This window comes from Phycodurus eques, chromosome 10 (genome assembly GCF_024500275.1).
Source record: "Phycodurus eques isolate BA_2022a chromosome 10, UOR_Pequ_1.1, whole genome shotgun sequence".
NCBI classification, from domain to species: domain Eukaryota; kingdom Metazoa; phylum Chordata; class Actinopteri; order Syngnathiformes; family Syngnathidae; genus Phycodurus; species Phycodurus eques.
In genome coordinates this window covers 3869902-3897200 of record NC_084534.1, presented here as the reverse complement: position 1 = coordinate 3897200, position 27299 = coordinate 3869902, and the positions used below count along the sequence as shown (strand labels likewise).

At 42.0% G+C, this 27299-nt stretch overlaps 1 protein-coding gene across 3 annotated transcripts in view; it reads left to right on the top strand.

The window, feature by feature from the left end:
- Positions 1-23892, top strand: part of LOC133408442 (integrin alpha-5-like) — a 70135-nt gene extending 46243 nt beyond the window's left edge. For all 3 annotated transcript variants that reach the window (XM_061687401.1, XM_061687400.1, XM_061687402.1), the window contains 11 exons: positions 2370-2520; positions 2988-3080; positions 3938-4017; positions 6623-6703; positions 6796-6901; positions 12087-12245; positions 12366-12470; positions 20556-20672; positions 21337-21438; positions 21541-21663; positions 22296-23892. In XM_061687401.1, coding sequence (XP_061543385.1) covers positions 2370-2520; positions 2988-3080; positions 3938-4017; positions 6623-6703; positions 6796-6901; positions 12087-12245; positions 12366-12470; positions 20556-20672; positions 21337-21438; positions 21541-21663; positions 22296-22379 — 1201 coding nt within the window. In that variant the 3' untranslated portion in view covers positions 22380-23892. The remainder of the gene's footprint in view (positions 1-2369; positions 2521-2987; positions 3081-3937; positions 4018-6622; positions 6704-6795; positions 6902-12086; positions 12246-12365; positions 12471-20555; positions 20673-21336; positions 21439-21540; positions 21664-22295) is intronic.
- The last annotated feature ends 3407 nt before the right edge of the window (positions 23893-27299 follow it).

Sequence of the window (27299 nt, the reverse complement as noted above, 5' to 3'; positions counted from 1 at the left end):
TCTGAGGACCCGGGTTCAATCCCCGGCAAGGCCTGTGTGGAGTTTGCATGTTCACCCCGTGCCTGCGTGGGTTTTCTCCGGGCACTCCTCCCACATCCCAAAAACATGCATAAATTGGAGACTAAATTGCCCGTAGCCATGACTGTGAGTGCGAATGGTTGTTTGTTCCTATGTGCCCTGCGATTGGCTGGCAACCAGTTCAGGGTGTACCCCGCCTCCTGCCCGATGACAGCTGGGATTGGCTCCAGCACGCCCGCGACACTAGTGAGGAAAAGCGGCTCAGAAAATGAATGAATGAATAATATAGTAAAGATGAAATAATTATCAAATGATCATGTTTTCCTCTCTGAAATATGTTGTGGTGAGGCAAGAGGTTTTATTTTTCAGTCAGTTCAAAAAGCAAAATCCACATCAACTCAAACAGTAAATCTGATGTGCAGTTTTTTTAAAAGACTATTTTGATCTTTGTCTGGTTTATATTTATCTTAACTCTTTGCTATTTGTGGAGTAACAACCACAGATTTTAGCAGGATCTGCAGATTTTAGCAGAATCTGCTAAAAACCAAACATGACATTTTATATCATAGAACCATTTTCTGTTTCTCTGCCTCCTTCCTTCTTATCCTCTCCAACCATTGATGCGTAGGCTTTCACATTAGGACAGAAAACCTTGGTATGAAACTGTTACTGCTGTGCTCAGCCTCAGCCATGCGGTAACCTAAATACCCAGATTTAAAAAAAATTTTTTCCAGGTTTTGGACCCCACAATACTCCAATAACCGCTTTGGTGTTGGTGCTGGGGACTCAGAGATATAGCATTACATTTCTTCTATTACACCAAGTCTGCTTAAATCAAGGGTGTCAAACTGACTGATAAAAAGAGTCCTTTGAATGTACTTAATTTGAACGTACATCGGTTGCATGTGATTAAAATGTGTTAAAATTACATGATTTACCCCTCTTCTCCCCCCCAAAAATCTAATTTTAACACATTTTAATCATGTGCAACCAATGTACATGTTCAAATTAAGAACATTCAAAGGACTCTTTTTTTCAGTGCATGTGCTGGAGTTACGAAACGATTGTGAGGGCAATAGGTGGCATAAACGATCGCCTCGATCAATTAAGAGGTGTCCTCACAAATATCAGTGGTTCATTAAATACACTGGTTAACAAATGAATTCTGAGTCCTTGCCTCAATTACATTGTTGAAATCAAATGTTGCCGGGCATTAATTGTTCATCAGTGCTAATTTTTCATGTGTCTCTGATGTACAGTTTTATGATAACAGTTTCCCAGCATCACCTCTAAGTGTCGCCAAAGCACCAAAAGCTATAGAAACATTCGTACGGCAGCCATGAAGTTGGCGTGAGGCACCGCACATTTCCACGGTCATTTCCCTCTTGATACATCTGACGTACGCCACGTTTCTGTACCTTTTGTACATGAGGCCCCAGGAGAAGCTCATCCATGCTTTTATCTCAAGTAGACTTGACTATTGTAATGGTCTTCTGACTGGACTCCCTAAAAAGAGCATTAAACAGCTGCACCCCATTCAGAATACTGCATCTCGAGTTCTAACCAGAACAAAGAGGTCAGAGCATATTACTCCAATTCTAAAGTATTTACCCTGGCTTCCAGTAAGCTTTAGAATAGATTTCAATGTTCTGCTACTGGTCTATAAATCACAAAATAGTTTAGGTCCTGAATACATGAATGAAATGCTAATGGAATATAAACCCAGTAGGGCTCTGAGATCGCCAGACTCAGGTCAAATAGTAGATCACAGAGTCCAAAGCAAACATGGTGAAGCAGCATTTAGCTATTATGCTGCACACAAATGGAATAAGTTGCCAACAGAAGTGACGTCAGCCCCAAGTGTGAATGTTTTTATGTCCAGCTTAAATCCTCTTCTTTTTTCCCATGATTTTTAGAGCTTTTCCACTTTGAAATTATATTTCTTGCACTGTACGCTGTTTTAATTGTATTGTATTCTCTTTGTTTTAACTGTTTATAAGCTGTTCATTTTTCTTTGTTTTAAAATGCTTTTAATCATGTAAAGCACATTGTGTTACCTTGTGTATGAAATGCACTATATAAATACATTTCCTTTGCTTTGCTTTGCTTTGCTATATTAAATTATCACGTTCATTTCTAAAAGGGATCCCACAAGGGCCCATCCAACGGCAGCAATGCTTCACCTTTTCAATAAGATATAAAATTATTGACTGGGTTTCAGCAAGAAAGAAAAACTTAGTGCCCAAAACCATGAAATTATGAAATGATTAGCTGTCCCCATTCTTTTAAAAAAAGCGAAGAGAAAATAATTACAATGAGCATGATGTTGATGTTGTTTTTCCATCACCCAGTGACAAAAAAGAAGTTTACCTGGGTGATGAAAACTCCCTGAGCCTCACCTTCAATGCCAGAAACGAAGGAGAAGGCGGTGCCTACGAGGCTGAGCTCTACGTACTGCTTCCCAAAGAGGCTGACTACAGTGGGATCACTCGCAACAATGAGGTGAGAAAGACACTTCGGTAACTAAGTGTTGAATCTACATCACTTTGTGGCAGAGTCCGCATGTTTGGTCAACCTAGAATAGATGAAATTCAACTCTAACTTTGCAATTTAATGCAATGTGGTCATTATGGCATCTTTAACAACAAATACAGTTTATAAATATAAGGAGGAGACATAAAGAAAAGTGAAAAAGTCAGAATACAGGAATAATTATGTCTCAAGAACTCATCACTGTTGTTATATTTTTGGTTGTTTTTACCTTAAAAAAAAACTGTGGTGTTTCAGTGTTACGTACTTTTAAGTAGTGCCGATTATATTAAGAACATTCAGATAAGTATATTTGTGGATGATTATACTGCATTGAGTAATTCATTATTTTATGTAACTCCTTGTACTTCTTTTATGCACTGTCTTGTGTTTCTTTCGTTCTTTTACACTAAACATTCAGTTTCCTGTTTGTCTTCCAGAGTCTGACTCAGCTAACATGCAGCTACGAGGCAGAAAACGAGACGTGCTTCCTCAAATGCGATCTGGGAAACCCCATGAAACCTGGCACGAGTGTAAGAACTGATGTCGTCCACACAATGTCTTTCAGCATATTCTACATTTTTTTCTTTCACAACAATTAAGTTAAAAAAAAGTTGTTCTTCTCCAACATACAGCAGAGAGAACTCACACTGTATACTGTTGTGACATAACATACTTCAAACTTTCATCTGCATAGGATATTTAAAAAAGAAAGAAAGAAGAAAGAATAGAAAGAATAGAATAAAAAAAAAACAGGAAAAAGAGCCAGTCTCCTTTCATGATTGGGTGCACGCTGTTAAAGATGCATTTGTTTCTAAATACATTATACATGTTTAAAGATAATTGCTGAAAACGTGTAAAGACTGAGAACAATGAAGTATTGAATTGTGGAGGTAAATTAAATTAAACAGCATTAAACAGTTTTTCCGCATTTCAGTTTTCTTTTTTTTTTTTTGGGACGTGGCACCCTGTAAAAGACGCCTTCTCTCGTGTCACCGGCTATCCGGCGCAATTGCGAGTTACATGCCGAACGAGGGAGCCCCGGAAGTCTGTTAGCTTGCAAGCTTGCCATTGGCTAGCACCACTCGTCTTGGTGACTTGGTGGGATATATTCCAGCCACGAGAGGCTTTAAGTGGCTATATTTTTGTAGCTAATACATGTAGGAATGTGTATGCATCAATTGTTCGACGAAGTACAGTAGTATCCATTTTTTGGCAGGTCGTGGTTTCATGCATTCTTGCTTTTCACTTTATAGGGACTTTAAGGAAGTGTAAAACAGTTTCTGGTGCCTGGTAATGAACTAATGCAACATATGAAAGTGAAAAGCATCCATTTTTTAAACTGTGTGTCATTTTTGCTTAGGCCTAATCACATACATTTCTTTCCTAGTTTTGGGCAGGTCTCCGGTTCACTGTTCCCAGACTCACAGACACACATAACACTATCCAATTTGAGCTCCAATTGAGAAGGTAGGTGCCTTTTTCAAGATTGACCTCCATCTTGATTTTGATCAACATGGTGGTAAAACTCCAATTAGTTCAAATTCCTAAATATTGTTTTCCCCACCCTTAGGAACCAAAATTAAAAGTTAAATAATCAGTTCAAGCCTCCATCTATCTCCGTCTCAACTACTTTTAGCTGTCATACAATCCGCTATATACGGAATGTCATGTGACCAACGCAGAACACAGGATAGCAAACTTCCTGTTAGTGATGGGCGATACCAGACAATTTTGATTCGATACAATACTAATTACTATTTGGGCATTTTTTTTCCGATGCCAATTCCGATACTTTTTTTTTTAACCCAATAATAATAATAAAAAAAAAAAAAAACTCAGCTTTAGCCATTTACTTATATGACATAAATAATATTATCTATCTGCTATCTGCGTCATGCATGTCAAGCCTCTTCATCATATTGCTAAAATGGCATCGAGCATGATGCCCCTCTCTCTATTCACACACACGCACGCATGCATGCACATGCACACACTTTATTTAAATAATATATAGTGTGTGGAAAGGTTTAAAAGAGACTATAGTGTCCATTACGACTTATGTTAAAATTGTCTGTATTTTGGAACGGTCACAAGCACATTCCTCATACCTGGGTACACGCTGCCTTGACTAAAACCTTCCAGAAGAAACCTCTGTTTGGGTGCAGATGGTGCAGTTGATGGTGCAGTTGATGCTGCCTTCTCCACTTTCTCACTTTTTATGTCATGAGCCTCTGGATGTGCAGTCTTGAGATATTAGCACAAAAGCTTCTATGTAGTAAGTTATCCTAAGAATCGTACAAGTGATACATGCACTTTTTTCATTTATTATTTAGTATCGATACTTTATGGGCGTAACCAAGACCCAAATGATACTCGTGAGAGTATCGATATATTGATACCACGGAATCGATACACTCGTCACTTGTATGAAAAGCTAACGAGCATAGTAACTATGATTGATGACATGAATGTTGAAGATGAACTTGCTAAAATTTGGTTTTCTTTATGGTCAGTGTCTTCGGACAAAAGTTAAAAACATGTACATCGTTTATTTATAAAACACAAACAAAGCCTAAACACCGCCTGTTGTCATCTTTGGTGGGTCTGTGGCGACATCTTGTGCTTAAAAAAGACATTGTAGACATTTAAAGTTCCTTTGGGTGCTTTGAAACGGTCCCCTTTCTCATTCACCCGATTGAGGAGGAAGTGCTTTTTCCTGGTTTGCTGAATGTGGAAGTAGGTTGGTCAGATACCGGATCATACATAGAAGTTAACCACTGTGTGATGAAACATGTAAAGCTAAAATCAGGGGGGGGGGCCTCTTGCACAGTGTGCTTGCCACTGGTACAGCCAGTTTGCGTTTGCACAATTTGGCTAAATGCTGAACCTGGTCCTTGTTCTGGGCCCACCAAAACTGCATGGTTTGAATTTGTGGTGTTTCAAATAATCACGAACCTCTTAGTTAGAGGTGGAATAATACACTACTTTCCTTCCACTTTGATAGCGTGGGTTGAAAAATTGTTCTGCTCGAGCTTGGCTTTTTTCCCCTTCACTGGTTCTTCCGTACTTACCAAAGCTGCACATTTCGAAATACAACAAAATTTAAATCAATTAAGGTGATGGACATTTCATTCAGTTCACTTATCTTATTAAATAAGTGATTAGCGACTAGTTGATGTCACACTCTAAACATCATTGTGGAGTCGTAAAGTCGGCAAATCGTTGCCATTGCAATTATTATTGCATTCCAACAGCTTATTCCCTCTTGCGATCAACTTCTTAAACACCTAACCTATAATTCCATTACAACAAGCTGGACATTTTTTGACTTGAGTTCGTTGTCACATTTCTGTGGGGCCAATTATGTATTACTCGTGCACTCACTGTAGTTGTCTCGCCATGCTGCACTATTTGCATATACTGGCCACTCATGCCAGAGTAGCATCTGCTCCATTTGCACACTGATTGAGGAGTATCTGTAACATTTGCACAACCAACATTCTCCCAGATGATCGCACTACTCGTCACTTTAAACCGCATACATTCCTTGAAGTCTCAGCGCCCTTTGCACAATGATCATTGCAACGGACTATTGCAATATTAGTCATTCGAACTGCTCTAAGTGCTAGAGGACTCTGCATCTTTTTGCACAATTGTTTTTTGTCAATGTCTTTATGTCCCCAAAGTGTTCTGTAAATTGACTGTCTGTTGTATTAGAGCGGCTCCAACTACCGGAGACAAATTCCTTGTGTGTTTTGGACATACTTGGCAAATAAAGATGATTCTGATTCTGATTCTGATTCTGATAAATGCACATTTCTGTGCTTTACTTCTAGAAATATACTGTTTGCAATCAATTCCATTACTCAAAGCATCACAAGAATTATTGCATATTCATTATCCATATTGTAATCAGTTACTCTTATATGATCTGTCCAGAGTGAGTGAATTGCCAATGTTCTGTTGTGAGTTAGTTGCATCCCACCAGGATACATTACATTGATAGCCATTTGTTCACTGCAATTAATATATCTTAATCCCTGAAATGTTCCTCTGCTTATGTGTCTTGTAGTAAAAATGCAAATAACTCAGAGAGTGAAGTAGTTGTGTTCGAGTTGGAGGTAGCTGCGATGGCTAATATCATTCTGCAGGGGTGAGACAAGTGATTATTTTATACCCTCATCATGCATCATGCATTCATTCTTCCTCTGGACTGCCACTGAACTTTTACATCATTTGTTTCAGTGTTTCTCGGCCAGACAAAATCTTCCTCCCTCCCCCCAACTGGGGTGTTAGTCACAGTCTGACAGATGAGCAGGACATCGGCCCTGAGCTTCAACAGGTCTATGAAGTACGCCACAATTTCCAGCCTCTTCTCACAAAAAAATTGGCAGAATTTTATCCCAAAAGTAATGCATTGTAATAAGTACAAAACAAAATTATTTCTGGTCTTATTTTAAAATGTTTTGTTTTCAAGTCTATGATCCATTCAGAAAAATAGCCCAACACACAGATATACTGCTGTAACATCCAATTCTTCATGTAATGTGCTAAACGCCTGATACAATTTTCTACTAATCACTAAGGAAATGCTATTTTTCATAAAGCATTTTTGGCCTAGTACACTCCTCTGCCAAAGTATTGGAACAATGGGGAAAATGCCTTTTTAATTTTTTATTTATTTATTTATTTTTTGCTGGAGACAAACATTTGGTTTTGACATCAAAAGAGGAATATGGGACAAGAGATCATCATTTAAGATTTTATAATCAGGTATTTTTCATCTGGATCCGATGCTCAATTTATAAGACTGCCTTATTTGGAACAAAACACAAATTTTTTTTTCAGCAAAAGTCTTGGAACAGTTAGATATAAAATAGATTAAGGTTATAGGCCAACTTAATATTTTATAACATCACCAAACTTGCATTCTTTCTTTGTGATGCTTCAGTTGTTTGTTATTGGTTTACTCCTTCAGTCTCCTCTTAAGCAGGTGAAATGCATGCTCTATCGGGTTTAAATCTAGAGAAACCTGCTAAAACCTTCCACTTCTTGCCACTGAATAACCTCTTTATTGTTTAAAAAAAAGCCAATGCCATGCCATTACTAGATTATGCTTTTCTTTGTATCACTTTGGTAAAGGTTTATATTTGTCTCTTCAGTCCATAATCATTTATTCCAGATTTTTTTCAGATGGGCTCTTGTAGCACTTGTCGAAATACGGCATACGTCCGGATTGTGGGCGTGTGTAAAACATAGATATTGTAACAACGTGGTTATTTTTCTCTATGGTGTAAAACACCCAATAATGCCTTCACATGAAAACGGTCAAAGCCAGTAAAAACTTTGGGGAACGGTGCTAAAAAAAAATATTTTATATTGTGCATTATTTGTTTATTCACCCGTATTTATTTATTTCAAGGAGAGCCACTTTGAATGTATCAACTAATTTTCAAGAGGGTCCTTTCAACACATAGAGATAATCACCAATATATAAAATAATAATTTAAGGTAAATAAAAATCTTTACGCACACACACACACAGAGAAAAATGACACACAATGTTCCCCGAAGCTTAGCCTCTTGCCAACCAGGCAATATTTTACGATATGAATGTACATGTATATAAAAATATAATACACGCAAATACAGTAGTGCACAACATCAAGGCACAAGAATGGAATGTCAGTGCTAAGTAAATATTTTAATATTTTTGGTAATGGATTTATTATTACCCCTCCTTGAGCCGTCACCTTATCGTGGTGGAGGGGTTTGTGTGTCCCAATGATCCTAGGAGCTGAGTTGTCTGGTGCTTTATGCCCCTGACAGGGTCACCCATGGCAAACAGGTCCTAGGTGAGGGACCAGACAAAGCACGGCTCCAAAAACCTATATGACGAGTACAATAAATGATAAATTCATAAAAATGAATATTCATATAAATCATCATTCATATAAATGAAATAAATTCAGGTCTCCCTTGCCCGGACATGGGTCACCGGGGCCCCCCTCTGGAGCCAGGCCCGGAGGTGTGGCTCGAAGGCGAGCACCTGGTGGCCAGGCCTGCACCCATGGGGCCTGGCCGGGCACAGTCCGAAAGGGTAACGTGGGTCTCCCTTCCTATGGGCTCATCACCTGTGGGAGGGGCCATAGGGGTCGGGTGCAGTGCGAGCTGGGCGGTGGCCAAAGGCAGGGACCTTGGCGGTCCGATCCCCGGCTACAGAAGCTGGCTCTAGGGACGTGGAATGTCACCTCTCTGGCAGGGAAGGAGCCCGAGCTGGTGTGTGAGGTCGAGAAGTTCCAACTAGATATAGTCGGACTCGCCTCCAAGCACAGCTTGGTCTCTGGTACCAGTCCTCTCGAGAGGGTAGCCTCCCTCCGCCTTCGGGTGGGGGGAGGGGTCCTGACTGTTTTTTTTCTGCCTATGCACCAAACAGCAGTTCAGAGTACCCACCCATTTTGGAGTCCTTGGAGGGGGTGCTGGAGAGCGCTCCCGCAGGGGGCTCCATCTTTCTGCTTGGGGGACTTCAATGCTCACGTGGGCAATGACAGTGAGACCTGGAAGGGCGTGATTGGGAGGAACGCCCCCCCCCCCGATCACAACCCGAGCGTTGTTCTGTTATTGGACTTCTGTGCTCATCACGGATTGTCTATAGCGAACACCATGTTCAAGCATAAGGGTGTCCACACGTGCACCAGGTCGCAGTTCGATGATCGACTTTGTGGTCGACTTTGTGGTCGTGTCATCGGACTTGCGGCCGCATGTCTTGGACACTCGGGTAAAGAGAGCGGCGGAGCTGTCAACTGATCACCACCTGGTGGTGAGTTGGCTCCGATGGTGGGGGAAGATGCCGGTCCGACATGGCAGGCCCAAACGTATTGTGAGGGTCTGCTGGGAACGTCTGGTGGAATCCCCTGTCAGAAAGACTTTCAACTCCCACCTCCGACAGAACTTTGCTCATGTTCCGGGGGGGGCGGGGGACATCGAGTCCTATTGGACCAGGTTCTGCGCCTCCATTGCTGAGGCAGCCGACCGGAGCTGTGGTTGGTGCCTGTCGTGGCGGCAATCCCCGAACCTGTTGGTGGAAACCAACGGTGAGGGATGCCGTCAAGCTGAAGAAGGAGTCCTTTCGGGCCTTTTTGGCATGTGGGACTCCTGAGGCAGCTGATGGGTACCGGCTGGTCAACCGGAATGCAGCTTTGATGGTCGTTGAAGCAAAAACTCGGGTATGGGAGGAGTTCGGTGAGGCCATGGAGAAAGACTTCCGGACGACTTTGAAGAAATTCTTGTCCACCATTCGGCGTCTCAGGAGGGGGAAGCAGTGCACCATCAACACTGTGTATAGTGGGGATGAGGCGCTGCTGACCTCGACCCGGGACGTTGTGAGCCGGTGGGGAGAATACTTCGAAGACCTCCTCAATTCCACCGACACGCCTTCCCATGAGGGAGCAGAGTCTGGGTTCTCTGAGGCGGGCTCTCCTATCTCTGGGATTGAGGTCACCGAGGTGGTTAAAAAGCTCCTCGGTGGCAAGGCCCCGGGGGCGGATGAGATTCGCCTGGAGTTCCTCAAGGCTCTGGATGTTGTAGGGCTGTCCTGGTTGACACGCCTCTGCAACATCGCATGAACACCGGGGACAGTGCCTCTGGATTGGCCGACTGGGGTGGTGGTCCCCCTTTTTAAGAAGGGGGACCGGAGGGTGTGTTCCAACTACAGGGGGATCACACTCCTCAGCCTCCCTGGTAAGGTCAACGTCGGGAAGTTGAATCTCAGATTCAGGAGGAGCAGTGTGATTTTCGTCCTGGCCGTGGAACAGTGGACCAGCTCTACACCCTTGGGAGGGTCCTCGAGGGTGTATGGGAGTTCGCCCAACCAGTCTACATGTGTTTTGTGGACTTGGAGAAGGCGTTTGACCGTGTCCCTCGGGGGGTCCTGTGGGGGGTGCTTCGGGAGTATGGGGTACCGAACCCCCTGATACGGGCTATTCGGTCCCTGTACGACCGGAATCAGAGTTTGGTCCGCATATCCGGCAGTAAGTGGGACTCGTTTCCGGTGAGAGTTGGACTCCGCCAAGGCTGCCCTTTGTCACCGATTCTGTTCATAACTTTTATGGACAGAATTTCTAGGCGCAGCCGAGGCATAGAGGGGGTCCGGTTTGGTGGCCTCAGTATTGCATCTCTGCTTTTTGCTGATGATGTGGTTCTGTTGGCTTTATCAAGCCGTGACCTCCAACTCTCACTGGAGCAGTTCGCAGCCGAGTGTGAAGTGGCTTGGATGAGAATCAGCACCTCCAAATCTGAGACCATGGTCCTCAGTCGGAAAAGGGGGGCGTGCCCTCTCCAGGTCGGGGATGAGATCCTGCCCCAAGTGGAGGAGTTTAAGTATCTTGGGGTCTTGTTCACGAGTGAGGGAAGAATGGAACGGGATATTGACAGGCGGACCGGTGCAGCGTCTGCAGTGATGCAGACTTTGTATCGATCCGTTGTGGTAAAGAAGGAGCTAAGCCGAAAGGCGAAGCTCTCGATTTACCGGTCGATCTACGTTCCTACCCTCACCTATGGTCACGAGCTCTGGGTCGTGACCGAAAGAACAAGATCCAGGATACAAGCGGGCGAAATTAGTTTCCTCTGCACTGTGTCTCTCCCTTAGAGATAGGGTGAGAAGCTCAGTCATCCGGGAGGATCTCAGAGTAGAGCCGCTGCTCCTTCACATCGAGAGGAGCCAGATGAGGTGGCTGGGGCATCTGATTCGGAAGCCTCCCGGACGCCTCCCTGGTGAGGTGTTCCGGGCACATGCCACTAGGAGGAGACCCTGGGGATGACCCAGGACACGCTGGAGAGAACTTTAACTACGTCCTTCGGCTGGCCTGGGAACACCTCAGGATACCCCAGAAGAGCTGGATGAAGTGGCTGGGGAGAGGGAAGTCTGGGTGTCCCTGCTAAAGCTACTGCCCCCACGACCCGACCTCGGATAAGCGGTAGAAAATGGATGGATGGATGGATTTATTATTAATTTGTGCTATTGCAATGCCTTTATTGAAGTGAGATGACTCCAGAGTCATCGCCATGAATGCGCTTGTACAAATAATTTCTTAAAGGGGCTGAAATAATACTGTATAAAGACATTAATATGAACTAATCACAAAACCTTAATGTATTATATCATGAATATACAGGGGCAGTACAGGTTCTGACAGGGCCACCACAACTTGAAGAAGATGGATGTAATAGGGCAAATCAGGGCAACAAAACGCACCTGTTAGTCATACGCTTTTGTTCAAATGAAAAATGGCAGGGTTCAAACAATAGGCACTGTCAGATCCCAATTTAAATGTCTCAAAATCAAAGCTAAAATGTTGATCTCTTGTCTTATTTTTACGTTTTCAGTCTCTAGCCAAAATGTAATAAAGTGACCTCTCCTTTCTACTACTTTCAGAGGGGAGCTAGGCTAATCTGAATCTGAAACCTTAGAGATGGTAATAATGATCTTTTACTGTAGTCACATGCAGACAGGTTCAAACTGACTTTCTCACTCTCAGTTTGTCAACAATGGCCCCAGTACTGTGAGTCAGTCCACATTAGAGGTGAGATGTCCTCTCAGGGCTCAAGGCCACGACCTGCTCTACCCTGTCGACGTGGTTACTGAGGGGCCACTCAGATGCTCCTCCAAACATGTCCTGAATTCTCTGAAACTCAAGGTCAGGAATGGCAAGACTACTGTAATAAATGTATACTTCGGACTTGAACTACTGTATACTGTATGTTCAGTAGTCCTTTCCTATGTCTGCTAATGACTCTTCATGTATTCATGCACACAGCTTCAGTCTCCAGCTTCAAGAAGTCCCTCAACTCTGAAGTCCAGCATGGAGCATCATATCCAGAAGAGGGAGGCCAAAGGTCCCATGATTGGACAAGGAAACTTGGTGATTAAAAATTTTATTACTTGTGTAACCCTTAAAAATAAGAGTGGGGAAACCTTTTCCTATCTGTGGTCATTTCATTTACCACAAGTTTTCCAAGGGATGTATAAAATATTTGACAGTAAGACAAATTATCAAGACATTGGGCTCTATTTGGCCGGTGTGGCAACAGGCAACGTTTGAGCTGGTGATAACTGCGGGTGACTTCTGTCATCCACCATACATGTTCAATGTGCTCGTGTTTCTATCTGCCATTGCTCCAGCCGCGTTAGACTAACTGCACCAATAGTTAGACTTGGTCTCAGAAGTAAGTTTAGAATGACATTCTTCCACCAAATTGTCAATGTGCCGTTTGGCAAGTCAAAGGACACACCTTTGCTGTGCCAGTACATCCATCTTGGTATAGACTGGCCTGCCAAATTCGCAAATGCGCAGCAAGCCTTGCATGAAAAGTTTTGGCACTCCGCTACAGTTGCACAATGCACGAAAATGGAGCCCACTGTGGGTTTTCTTTTTGTTTTGTTTGTTTTTTGTTTGTTTTAAATTATGCCTCATCTGGGGGACATTTGTTCTGCAGCAGTTAGAGACATTGGGCCTCATTCACTAATAAATGCAAAGAAATCTGCGCACTAGTTGACCATATAGTATACACAAAATCACCGTCGGATTCGTGACACGTGGGTTTCGGGCAATTTTCGTCACACCACTGTGTGTATGTTACTTTATCAGAATTCATTCTAAATGATGGGCTCATGCAAGTGGTGCTCCAATCTGTATAAATCCCCCACCCCCATTTTCCTATAAAAGGGCGTCTGCATTTCAGCCAATACATGAAGGTTGGAACTTGCGAGACATGGCCCCAAAAACAATCATAACTTTCTTCATCTTTATCCTATTTTCAAAAGGTTTGTATCATCAAAAAGCTTGGTAGACACAGAAACTGACAAAATAGTATGTTAATCACTTTTCATTCATTCCAAAGTTAAATTGGAGAATTCTGCACACAAAACATGCATAGAAAAAAAAATGTGCTGAGAATGAACACGCATTCCGCAAGTTAATAGTAAGGGATAAATATAGCATAACAAGGCTTGAAATACTTGTTTTTTTCTTTGAGTATCAGGTTTGCTAATCATTTCTTCATTTGAGGAGCAACTTTCTAATTTTGAGGAGCAATTTTTTGCAAGTTAATCCCACAGGGACACGAAGCAAGGATTTGATTAAACAATAAACAATATGACAATATAAAGAAGTTGAATGTAGGGCTGCAGCTATCCATTATTTTAGTACTCAAGTATCCTACTGAAAATTCCATCGAATAATCAAGTACCAACCCTTTCCCAAACATTAAAATATCATGGAAATGTTTATTTCCATAATTCCATTCAAAAAGTTTAAATTTCATAGATTATAGATTCAGGGCCCACAATTTAAACAATTTCAAGTATTTATTTGTTTATTTTTACATAATTTGGGCTTCCAGTTCATAAAACCCACGAAATCAGGAATTCCAAAAATTAGAATACTGTGAAGAAATCAGCCCTATTTTTGCAGGCCATAAATGTTTTAAGCTGTGTCACACACTAACCATCTACTAAACTTAAAGCACCTGGACAGGTTTCCCCAGGTGTCATTGAATTGCTTCAGTTTGCTTCAATTGTCTCAGTTGGGTTCAATATGGGGAAGACTGCAGACTTGGCAACAGGCCAGAAGACCATCATTGATACCCTCTATAGGATGGGTAAGACACAAAAGTTCACAGCTAAGGAGGCTGGCTGTTCACAGTGTGCTGTGTCCAAGCATAGCAATGCAGTCTACTGGAAGGTCAAAATGTGGCAGGAGAAGACGCACCAGCAAAGTAGATGACCGTGGGCTTCAGCTGAAGATCAAACTGATAAGATTCAAGAATCTAGCAGAGATCCAGAAAGAGTGGAATGAGGCGGGCGTCACAGCTTCAAAAACCACCACATTGACACATCCAGCAGATGGGCTACAACTGTCGGGTGTCCTCGGGTCAAGTCACTTCTGAGCCTAAGCCAACGTTGGAAGCGTCTCAACTGGGCCAAGTTTTCCGATGAAACTAAAGTGTGCCTTTCTTCCGGGAATCAAGGACCAAGTGTTTGGAGGACGACGGGTGAAGAGCAAAACCCAAGCTGGTTGAGGTGCAGTGTGAAATATCCACAGTCAGTCATGATTTGGGTTGCAATGTCCAGTGCAGGTGTTGGTAAACTCTGCTTTTTTAAATCCAAGATCACCACAACAGTCTACCAGAATTTCGAGGCAATGATTAAAGGAACGGGATTCCCAACCAAGTAATGAAGATTAGCATATCGCTTTGCAAGTACCATATTTTGATTGATTTAATTTGACCCTAATTTCTTTCTTTTTTTTTTCGACAAAAACTGAGAAGTGAATGGTGATGTCTTCACAGTGTTCTAATTTTTTTAATTCCTGATTTTGAGGGTTTTATGAGCTGGAACCCCAAATTATGTACAATTAAACAAATAAATACTTAAAACTTCTTGTAGTGTGGCATAATCCACGACCATCAATTTGGCCCTACGATAGCCCTACGACACTAAAATGAAAAGTCGAGCATGTTTAATTTTTTGGGATATCTTCCGTGTAGTGTGACATATTAACGACAACTCTCCGATATTGCTCTTTGACATCGACCAATAGACCGGGGCATCACCTCCCGTGCTTGCTTTTGTCAACATAATTGATTCCCGTTGTGAACAATTATTTATGCACACTATCCAATGTTTACCAAAGCTTTAGAGCATGATTTGACAGACAAACAACAGACAAACATTTGTCCTAGCACTAGCTTGCTAGACTACATCACGTTTTGTTGCCTGCCTGCGAGCCGTATCGTATTAAAAGTACTTGAAAATACCTCAAGCAATGCTTGAATGGATAGCCCAAAACATCGTCTCCCAAGCACCCGGTGACACCGCCATTTTTTCCCCCCTCCTTTTGTTCCTTTTTTCCAATATTGCCACAGCGATAAGTCACTGATGGTTTAGTGGTACATTCGCCTGACTTTTGTGCAGACAGTGTGGGTTTGGTTCTCACTCAGTGACGGTGTGAATGTGAGTCTCAACGATTGTCTGTCTCTATGTGTGCCCTGCGACTGACTGGCGATCAGTTCACAGTGTAGTCTGTCTTTCGCCTGAAGTAAGCTGGGATAGGCTCCAGTGCCCCGCGACCCTGAATAGGATAAGCGGTGTTGAGAATGGATGGATGGATAGATGCCGCAGCAATCTATGGGTTGACAACAACTTGTTGTTGCCATGGTAATGGTTGTATCCGGATGCGGTGAAAGGTGACACAATTTCTGGTCACGCCCCCCTGACAGTGTATGATAAAACAAGATAAAGCGGTGGTATCGGAATACACATTAAAGTCATGGCTGTGCATTTATGAGTTTTAGACCAGCTGACTAGGAGTAAGACAAATATTTTTTTACACTGCTAGAAGTTTTGGAAGTGTTCAATTTATTCAAACTAAAATGAAGAGACCGAAAGAGGAAACAAATATTTCCTTCATTTGACATCACGAAAACCCTCTTTTGATTGGGTAAATTATCCATTTTACTCTATTTCCTCTCTGACCACCTTTGCCACGTTTTTCACCTACATAACTCAAAGTTTAGCACCTTACAGATGGTACTATACTGGCCATATGTCACACAGTGCCTACACTCAGCAAAACTTACACGCACCCTGTATGAACGTTATGGTTGCTGTGGTTGCGTTATTCTGTACTTGTCACCTTCGTAATGTCGCATATATTGGTTTTTGGATAAAATGTAATTTATTTAAGAAATAAATTCGTAGAAGTTGAACGCCTGCGTTCACTTCCTGGTTAGTCCGATTTACGTTTTTACCGTTAAGATCAAACTAATTTTGTCTCGTAAAGTGCACCACATCACTTTTAATATGTATAAAAATTAGCAAAAGCAATGACAAACCTTTTCTTAGTCTCATAATCTAAAGGTTGCTACATTTTATTAAATACAAGTCCTAGATGACAGAGGTCTCCTTATTAAACTCAAAACACAACAAGGAGTGGAATTTTATAGAATATTTAATCTACAAGGGATCTATCGGGACACACAAAGAGTGGTCAAACTCCAACAAGGAAACACGAACAATGGTGAAAGAAAGAAAAATAGGCATACGAAAAGGGAAATAGAACATCGTGTGTTGCAGGGCTAAAGATGAAACTGATCGTTTAATGCGCTGAGTCAAAGCGAGAGCAAAGTTGGGATTTTGTGCGAAGCTAGTAATTTGCCCAAAATTAATAGGCACGAATAATGTACATCTTAGCAACGCTTATTGCGTGGTACTCACTACCGTAGGTCATCTGGTCAGTGGGTGTGGTCTTTCTCCGGACATCTCAGGAGGAAAACGAACCAGGTTTAGTTGTAGAAAAATGTGGAGAAAAATAAAGCAAAAACAAAAGAGGCGGAAGACGAACGATTGTTACCACCTCAGGGTGCGCCCTTAACTTTCCTGCCGATTGAACTGGTGGTGGGCCAACCTCCTGGTGTCAGGTGCGTGGGTGACCGGTACGGGATGCAAGTAGTTGCTTGCTGAGCCGATCGCGGCTAGGGAAAGTGATCGAAGCCGCATGGCCAGCTTCCTCTATCGAAAATGCTGCCGGCTTAGTTGAGGCGGGCGTTTGCGCACGTGTTGCCGGAGGACAAAGGACAAGGACAAGAAAGGGGGGAGGGGCGGCCACTGTCAAAACAAGAGAGCCAGACACGAAAGAGGCAGAAGAGGCGGGAGTCAGAGGTTAAATACCCAAGTGGCGTGTCCCAGAGGACGGAGGACCGGACAAGACCACGACCGTCGACTTGAATTTAGTCTACAAATTTCCATAAAAGTTGTGTAAAAATCATATCTTAATATAAAATGCTCCCAACTTTGTACTATTTACTCATAGATCAAGCATATAGAATGACTGTTTACATTTTAGTCTTGGCAAATCAACTGTTTATGGTTCAATCACTTTTCCTGCTGTTTGGGCTTCAAATCAAGACAAACAGTTCTCAAAGTCTCACAGCTACACCTTTAAAGTTGACACACTGACACAGAAATCAAGGCATACAATTGGAATATTTCTGCAGAGTTCGTGAAATATCAAAAGGGACATTTTATCTTCAGTTAAAAACAACCCTGAATTGAAGTCCATGGGTTGCAGTACTTTCAAACGCCAGTAAATGGCGCCTTGCGTGCATGTTTGAATATTAAGCAAATAGTTCATTGCTGTATTTGCGTTCCATTGTCGATCTGTCCTAGTTTGGCCTTCTCGCAGAGAGGATCCCCAAACCCCTGGCTGCTGTCAGTTGAAACAAAGAGCAGGACTCCTTGATGACTGCAAACCAAGATTTCGAGGCGACCTGCTAATTACTTTTGAGTCCACTTGATCTCCGCCAGGCGTCCTCTCAGTAGCAATCTCACAGAAGGGCGGCCTGGAAGAATGCACCTTATCAAGTTGTGGGGGAGGTTTTGGCAACTGGGTCAGAGTCACTACAGTAATAAACAAGCCACAAATTCAACGGTAGTCATAATTGACAGAGACAGCCCTGTGCAGTGCTAATGTTTTGTAAGGTAGAACGTTAATCTCACTGATGTGCGGTATGTTAATTTTGCTTGTCTCGGGTCCCATGACGTGGCTTCATACTCTGCATTTTTGGCGGAGAGGAAGGTCCGTGTTACAATGTGTTACACTTCATGGGTGCTCGCCTTTCATTTCAGTATGAAATGTCCTATACTTTTGCCATTTCCTGTCTTTTGCTCTTGCATTTTTACTTATTTTTTTGCCGTCTTCCCGCGGCACCAACCGAGCTTCACCTCACTTCCACCTTGGTGATGTAAGCGCGTTGTATCATATTAACGCCCGTGCGTGATTTTGCTTTGTGTGATATGTGACATAGCTTGAATGTGCGGCTAAGTTGTCAACTTGAGGTCTGGGGTATTTGTGTTTGTCGATGCTGCCTTCATGAGTGGAAATGGATCTGCTTCTCTGGGAGGAGTCTGAGTCTCTAGAAGAAACCACAAAAACATGCTAGATTTGTTTCTTTTTTTTGAAAACTCGTCGCTAGAAGCATCGGGTAATCACTAGTAACAAAGTAACAAAGTCTTTAAGTTGGCAACATTGAATAGCTGCTTGCTTCAACATGAGGTTAGCATGAGACAGAACAAAACCGAGTGATTTCAACCAATGTGCCATGTAGATCATAATGCGCTGCAAATATTTATCCTTTTGTGTATTTTGACAGAATAACATCAAACACATTTTATTAAGACACCTGAGAACTGTTTTAAAATGAAAAAGAAATTGTAAGTCTGCATAGTTCTTGTTTTATCAGCCTGTGGCCTTTTTCCTCCTGAGTGTGTTTTTCACATAAATACATTCACTTAAATATAAAGTAGGGTAGTTGAGCCCCACTGCAAGCTTCTGTGCTCGCAAAGTACAACCCCAATTCCAATTAAGTTGGGATGTTGGGTTAAACATAAACATAAACAGAATACAATGATTTGCAAATCATGTTCAACCTATATTTAATTGAATACACTACAAAGACAAGATATTTAATGTTCAAACTGATGAACTTTATTGTTTTTAGCAAATAATCATTAACTTAGAATTTTATGGCTGTAACACGTTCCAAAAAAGCTGGGATGGCAGCATGTGTTTCTCCAAAACCTGTATGCACCTTTCAGCATTAATGGTGCCTTCACAGATGTGTAAGTTACCCATGCCATTGGCACTAACACAGCCCCATACCATCACAGATGCTGGCTTTTGAACTTTGCACACATTGCAGTCCGGATGGTTCTTTTCTTCCTTGGCCCAGAGGACACGACATCCACAATTTCCAAAAACAATTTGAAATGGACCACAGAACACTTTTTCACTTTGCATCAGTCCATCTTAGATGAGCTCGGGCCCAGAGAAGCCGGCGGCGTTTCTGGGTGTTGTTGATAAATGGCTTTTGCTTTGCATAGTCGAGTTTCAAGTTGCACTTATGGATGTAGCGCCGAACTATATTTACTGAAATTGGTTTTCTGAAGTGTTCCTGAGCCCATGTGGTGATATCCTTTACACATTGATGTCAGTTTTTGATGCAGTGCCGCCTGAGGGATCGAAGGTCACGAACATTCAATGTTGGTTTTTGGCCTTGCCGCTTACATGCAGTGATTTCTCCAGATTCTCTGAACCTTTTGATGATATTATGGACCGTAGATGATGAAATCCCTAAATTCCTTGTTCAATTGTTCAAATTCAATTGTATGTTGAGGAACATTGTTCTTAAACTGTTCGACTATTTTTCTCACACACTTGTTCACAAAGAGGTGAACCTCGCCCCATCTTTGCTTGTGAATGACTGAGCAATTCAGAGAAGCTCCTTTTATAGCCAATCATGGCACCCAGCTGTTCCCAATTAGCCTGTTCACCTGTGGGATGTTCCAAACACGTGTTTGATGAGCATTCCTCAACTTTCACAGTCTTTTTTGCCACCTGTCGCAGCTTTTTTGGAACGTGTTGCAGCCATAAAATTCTAAGTTAATGATTATTTGCTAAAAACAATACAGTTGATCAGTTTGAACATTAAATATCTTGTCTTTGTAATGTATTCAATTCAATATAGGTTGAACATGATTTTCACATCATTGTATTTTGTTTTTATTTATGTTTAACACAACGTCCCAACTTCATTTGAATTGGGGTTGTATTTGAATTTGCATGAGATCATTGCAATTAACAGAGGAAATGGGAATATAATGAGCACTGGTCCACACGGGCTGCTGTCTGCTGTGTTGAAAAGAGGAAGTTAATTATCTTTGTGGTTTACTGGGCTGTTTGTTGCACAGCTTACATCACATCTGTTTTTAAACTGTCCGTCTGTTGTGTTGTTCAACCACATTAAAGATCCCAGCAAGGAGAAAAAACACATTTCCATAATTCAGTTGTGTGACGAGAAGCCAAGGAAGTCATTCAGTTATGTGACAAAATAAATACAGTACAGTGTTGTTGAATGCCACATGAACTGTGTTCTTTGTGCCTTCTCAGACGTGCTCAGCAACTGTGGAGTGCTGGCGACTTGAGTGTAACATTGGACTGCTGGAGAGAGGAGCCAGCGTTATCTTGAGTGTTCACTCCAGACTTTGGGCAGAGACTTTCCTCGAGGTGAGTCTACAATTTCCTCAGCATGGTAACCTAATCGTATTCCTTCATGTGTACATACTACAGTATGAGGAAAACCCAAAGCCCACTTATTTATACTGCCCTTTGGTGGAGAATGTGAACTCTCACCCCAGATGTAATGCACCACTATGACACATAAACACACCTCTAGTATGCCTTTTTAATACGTTTACCCTTCTATCCTATAAATAGTAATTCACAGTGTGCAATCCAGGCTCATTCTAAAGCTAAGTTGAAAAAGCTAAACAATTTAAGTCGCTTTTGTCTTTTGACCCAAATTCAGCGTGCAATTTTAAAAGGTTGTGCAGCAAACCAACATAAAAATTCAGAGAGGATTCTTTTTCATCATACAACTTGTACTTTCAATAATAATTTTATGTATTAAATGATTAATTAAATAATATATAACTGAGCAAACATCCTTCTAATATATTCTTAAACACTTTGCAAACAAACACTCTTCTCCCATCATTCTGGAGTAAGTTGAACCACCTACTCATTGTTAAGTTCCAGAGATACGCAGTCAGTAATGATGACTAATCACTATCATTCAGTTTCATATCATATGACATGATTGTGTTTAGATTTATTAGTATACAGTATAGTTTAGGTGTTCATGTGCATCCTTTTTTCTCCTTGTCACCAGAGTGCTTACAAACAGTATGTTTTGGAGTGTTCTGTTGAGTTCACTGTCGACAAGATGCCCCACTCCATTGCTCCAAAATCCAAACAATCTGGATCGAAAAAGGTAACTCATTTTGGCAGCTCCTTTCACTTACTGTTGTGAGATTGTTCAGTTTATTTGTGAAGACATACGGAAGTCAAAGAGGGATGGCTTTCTGTTGTTCAGGTGGTGACAGCTGTGCTGTGGAACAAAGCAGACAGCTTGTTCTATGTTCCTGTGTGGATTATCATCCTCGCTGTTCTGGCTGGGATGCTTTTACTCTCACTGCTAATATATCTGTTGTACAAGGTAACAATCTTCCAAATCATATCTGGGCATCAATGTTTTTATTAAGGGGCCCAAACCCCTAGATTCTTTCCTGCGCGGTCTTTGGACTCAATTTTCAAGATCACACTGTCAACTCTTTTGTGTTGCTACATAATTACTGTATTTGCGCTTAACTGCCACTTCATGGCTCATATAGAATATTGTTAAAACGCTTACATTTTAAAACATCCAAAGCTAACTTTATTTTGAATTTAGGGTTTTGAAGTACAGGTGCATACTGTACAAATGCTAATGTGCTTGTGACCGAAACATATCTCTTCCAAATACTACTTTTCAACAGGAGCTAAGATGGTAAACAAACATAACTGACACAATGGGCAATAATAATAATTTAAAAAAAAATTTCAACAGTACAGTGTATAAAGTGTTGTTTTTACTCTGAACGCACGGACTGACTGAATTAATGATCGGCAATAGTAATGATGTATACTTTTCAGAAGTACAGTATATTGAATGTTTTTATTGTTACCCACTACAGCTGTACTGTAACATAACACCATTTACATTATAGGCAGTATTACTAATTATAAAGGCAATATTTTGTTTCAAATTAAAGAAATGTGTTAATTTGTTGTCATTATTTATTCCTCCAGATGGGCTTCTTCAAAAGGTCAGATCCATATGGTACCACCATGGAGAAGGCCCAGCTCAGACCCCAGGCGTCATCGGAAGCCTAAATCCAAAATGGAGCAGCTATTCAACGCCACTGGGATATTATCACATGCAGTACCTAAATTATTATGAGACTTACTAATGATGAGCAGTAGTTGGTGGTGGACATTTTTGGGTGTTGGATCACTGGACTACGGATGACCTGGTGCTGCACTAAAATCTAAACCACAAAGATGAGGAGGCCGTGCAGTTAACGAGGCACAGCTGTTGTTGACATTCATTTTGTTCAATCAGAATATGAACATGTGATATGGATATTCTTCAGAGAAAACCACTTCTGAAAGGATACTAAATTTTGTCTGTGTCACACAAGAGAGAATAGGAAGAATTTAAAAGTATCAGTGTGTTGCATTGAGAACTTTTTTGTCTGACCGTGTGGTTACATTGCATACAGCTTTGAGTTTGTTACATAATGGATAGTCTTCAGATGTTTGCTAAGGGAGTAATTAGTGAATGCAGTGGGTGGTGCTCCATGTCAGGAGTGTGGAAAAAAAAAAGGAAGCTTAAATAATAAATGTTACAAGGCTATTTAATGGTAAATCTCCCCGGTCTGCCTGTTAACAAATATACGTGTTGCACGTGGTCACAGTTGAGAAGTTCTGGATTCATTCCGTGGTTCAGCAGTTTTGCATGATCTTCCCGTGCTCGGGCTTCCTCCCACAGTCCAAAAACATGCATGTTGGGTTAATTGAAGCTTCAAAATTGTCCACAGGTGAGAATGCGAGTGGAAGTGTTTTTTTTTGTTTATACAGTATATGCCTTGTGATTGGCTGGTGTCCAGTCCAGGGTGTATACCCCATCAGCTCAGTGGCGGCCTGAATAAGAAAAAAGAAATGGATGGCTGGATGTTGCATACATATCAACAGCTTAAAAATCCAATTACAGTCACAACTAGCTTCATAAACCAAGCTACAGTAAATGGCCGATAAGAGCATTTTCTTCTGTTTTTCCTGCTCAACCAATGATACACACTGGTCCTTTACAGGCCTGTTTCAGTCCAGGAAACACAAACAAAAGGCACTAATGCTCTGGTATTTCTTCTCTCTGAAAAGATTAAGTCCAATTTTTAATTTAAGTTTCAGTTTGGTATTTCTTTGATGTCACTGGTGTTACTTGTAAAAGAATTTCATACCAATAATGGCGCTGTCGTTATTTATGCCACGGTGTCATTATGTTGATTGTGAAATGTACTGTACTGCCTGCAGGACAATCCTGATCAAACTGCAATTTCTAACTTGAAAATGTCCTCTCCCATATTGGGGGGTACTATGTGTGTATTGTAATTGTATTTGTATGATGTTTATATCTTGACTCAGAATAAAGCCTAATTTTCTATACCCATCCTAATTTGACATGATGTCTTGGGTTGGAGGGTTAAGCTGAAATAAATATAAATGACTAAATGTACTGTACGTATAGGGTGTGTTATAACTCATCATTGTATAATTACCGGTATATACCATTGTATATACCATAGCATGATAATTGCACAGGTCTGCCTTAGGCTGGCCACAATAAAAGGCCGCTCTGAAATGTGCAGTTTTGCTTTATTGTGGTGGTCTGGGGGGTCAGAAAACCAGTCAGTATCTTTACCTCACGCAGTGCAAAACATGTCTTTCGCATAGAGTTGATCAGGTTGTTGATTGTGGCCAGTGGAATGTTGGTCCACTCCTCTTCAATGGCTGTGCCAGAGCATCCCAAACATGCTCAATGGGTGACATGTCCGGGGAGTATGCTGGCCATGCAAGAACTGGGATGTTTTCGGCTTCCAGGAATTGTGTACAGATCCTTGCAACATGGGGCTGTGCATTATCATGCTGCAACAGGAGGTGATGGTCGTGGATGAATGGCACAAAAATGGGCCTCAGGATCTCGTCACGGTATATCTGTGCATTCAAAATGCCATCAATAAAATGCACCTGTATTCGTTGCCCGCAATATACGCCTGCCCATACTATAACCCCACCGTCACCATGGTCCACTCGATCCACAACGTTGACATCAGCAAACCGCTCCCCCAAATGAAGCCACTTATGCAGTCTGCCATCTGCCCTGAACACTGCAACCCGGGATTCATCCGTGAAGAAAACACCTTTCCAACGTGCCAGACGCCATCAAATGTGAGCATTCCCCCACACTCGGTTACGACGACGAACTGCAGTCAAGTCGAGACCCCGATGAGGACGACGAGTATGCAGATGAGCTTCCCTGAGATGGTTTCTGACAGTTTGTGCATAAATTCTTTGGTTATGCAAACCGATTGTTGCAGCAGCTGTCTGGCTGGTCTCAGACGATCTTGGAGGTGAACATGCTGGATGTGGAGGTCCTGCGCTGGCGTGGTTACACGTGGTCTGCGGTTTTGTGGCCGGCTAGATGTACTGCCAAATTGTCTGAAAAGCCTTTGGAGACGGCTTATGGTAGAGAAATGAACATTCAATTCACGAGCAACAGCTCTGTTGGACATTCCTGCAGTCAGCCTGCCAATTGCACGCTCTCTCAGAACTTGCGACATCTGAGGCATTGTGCTGTGTGATAAAACTGCATATTTCAGAGTGGCCTTTATTTTGGCCAGCCTAAGGCACACCTGTGTAATAATCAGGCTGTCTAATCAGCATCTTGATATGCCACACCTGTATCGATCTATCTATTGTAGCGTACATTGGTTTTGGATAAAAGCGTAATTAATTTTGGAAAAGAATACGCCGGTAGAGAACACCTGGGTTTACTTCCGGTGTCCTTTGACATACGTTTTAATGTTACAATCAAACTATCTTTGTCTCGAAAAGAGTCACCACGCCTCTTTTTATTTGTGTAAACTTTAGGAAAAGCGATGAAAAACCTGGATCAATCTCAGTAATTTAGAAGGCTCGCTACATGAATGAAATACGAGTTTTCGATTACAGCGGTTTCAATATTAAACTTAAACACACACAAAACACAATAGGAAGTGGAATTTAAAAAAAAAAATGTAATGAAAAAAAATGAAAAAAAGAATAATGGTAATAGAAAGAAAATAGTCATACTTAAAGAAAAATAGGATATTGTGTGTTGCTGGACTAAAAAGTAGCGTGAATAGATTACAGCGTGTAGCGGAAGTAAAAAGTTGGAACTTGGGTGAAGCTGATATTTTAACCCAAAATTATTAGGCACTAATTTTGTACATTCTGGCAACGATTGCCATAGTCTACTTACGACCGTAGATCAGTTGGCTCTGGGGATGGTCTGTCTCCGAGCATCACAGGAGGAAAGGAAGCAGGTTTAGTTGAAGGAGAAGATGCACAAAAAGTAAAAACAAAAAAGGGAAAAATTAGTTGTTCTTCACGCATTCGGTGGGAGAATACGACCGTTTCTCTTCCTGGCTTTTTCATGGACCCGCTGGTAGATCAGAGAGTTCACGCTTGGCTGGAAGCGTAACTAACTTTTATCAGCAGCTTCTCTGATTGCCTGGCGGTGGTTAAGTAGAGGCCGGGAAGTCGAGTCGCCATCCGCCGCTCCACAGTTGAAGAGATGTTAGCTAGGAGGAACAGAGAGCCAAGAACCAAGAAGAGACAAGAGAGAAGAAGGTGGAAGTCAAAGGGTTAAATACTCGGGGGGCGTGTCTAAGGGACAGGGGAAGTGAAGAAGACCACGGCCATCGACTCGAATTTAGTCTACAATTTGGCTCATAAAAGAAATGGGTTCACAAATCACATATTAATCTAAAATAGTCCCAACTTTGTACTCTAACTCATAGATCAAGCACATAGAAGGATTGTCTAAACTTTAGTCTTGGCAAATCAACTAATTGTTCAATGTGAAGCGGACATGCTCCCCGCAAACTGAGGTTACACAGTGGCGTGATAAACTGCATTCTTCCAAGCGGCCCTGCTGTTAGACTGCCCCCAAGGAGACTCCTCGTGGACCCAAAACTAATTAACATTTACCCTTGAAGTCTTTAGTACCAAGCAGCAAAAGCCAGATGTTCCCACCGGACCACCTATATGGGAATAGGAACAATTGCTGGGACAAGGTGACACCCGCTGGCGTCGAGAGGAACTGCAAAGTCGAACTGGCGGGAACTCTCATTTGAAGTTTAACCAAGGATAAATGTCTGTTTTGATATTTCACAAACTGCAGAATTTTTCCAAATGTATGCCTTGATGTCTGTGACAGTGTGTCAACTTAACAAGTGCAAGTTTGAGGATTTGACAATTGTTTGTCTTGATTTGACTCCAAGCAGCATGAAATGTGATTTGAACCACAAGCAGTTGATTTGCCAAAACTAAAGTATAAACATACTAAAGTATAAACTGATATGCTTGACCTCTGAGTAAAGAGAGAAGCAAGTTGAGATTATTTTATATGAATATATGATTTTAACCCAATTTTATCAAATTTGTAGACAAGATTCAAGCTGAGGGTTATGGTCTTCTCCTTCCCAGCCACGGGGTGGCCCGCCTCTTTGTTTTGTTCGGGCACACGGCTCGGAAACCGCGAACCTTGAGGATGGAGACTCGTCTTTCCAGCCTATCCGTGGGCCACCGCTAGGCGATCAGAGCAGCTGCTCCTCAGGTACCAGCCAAGCGTCATCGCTCTGATATTGCCAGCGAGCCACAAAAAAAGGCAGGAAGAGACATGGTCATTTTCCCCTTATGAGGTGTGAGGACCAACCATCTTTCGTCTTCTGCCTCTTTTGTTTCTTGTTTTATTTTTCTGCATCTTTTTCGTCTTCAACCAAATCTGTCTCCTTGCTCCCTGAGACGTGCCCAGAGAGAGACTACCACCCACCAGCTTGAACCTATGCTCGTGAGTAGACACGGCAAGCTTTTGCCAGACTGTACAATATTAGTGCCTAATAATTTCGGGGAAATTACTAGCTTCTGACAAAATCTCAACTTTGTCCTCTCTCTCTCCCGCCCGCGCTGGACGCAGTAAACGCTCACGTT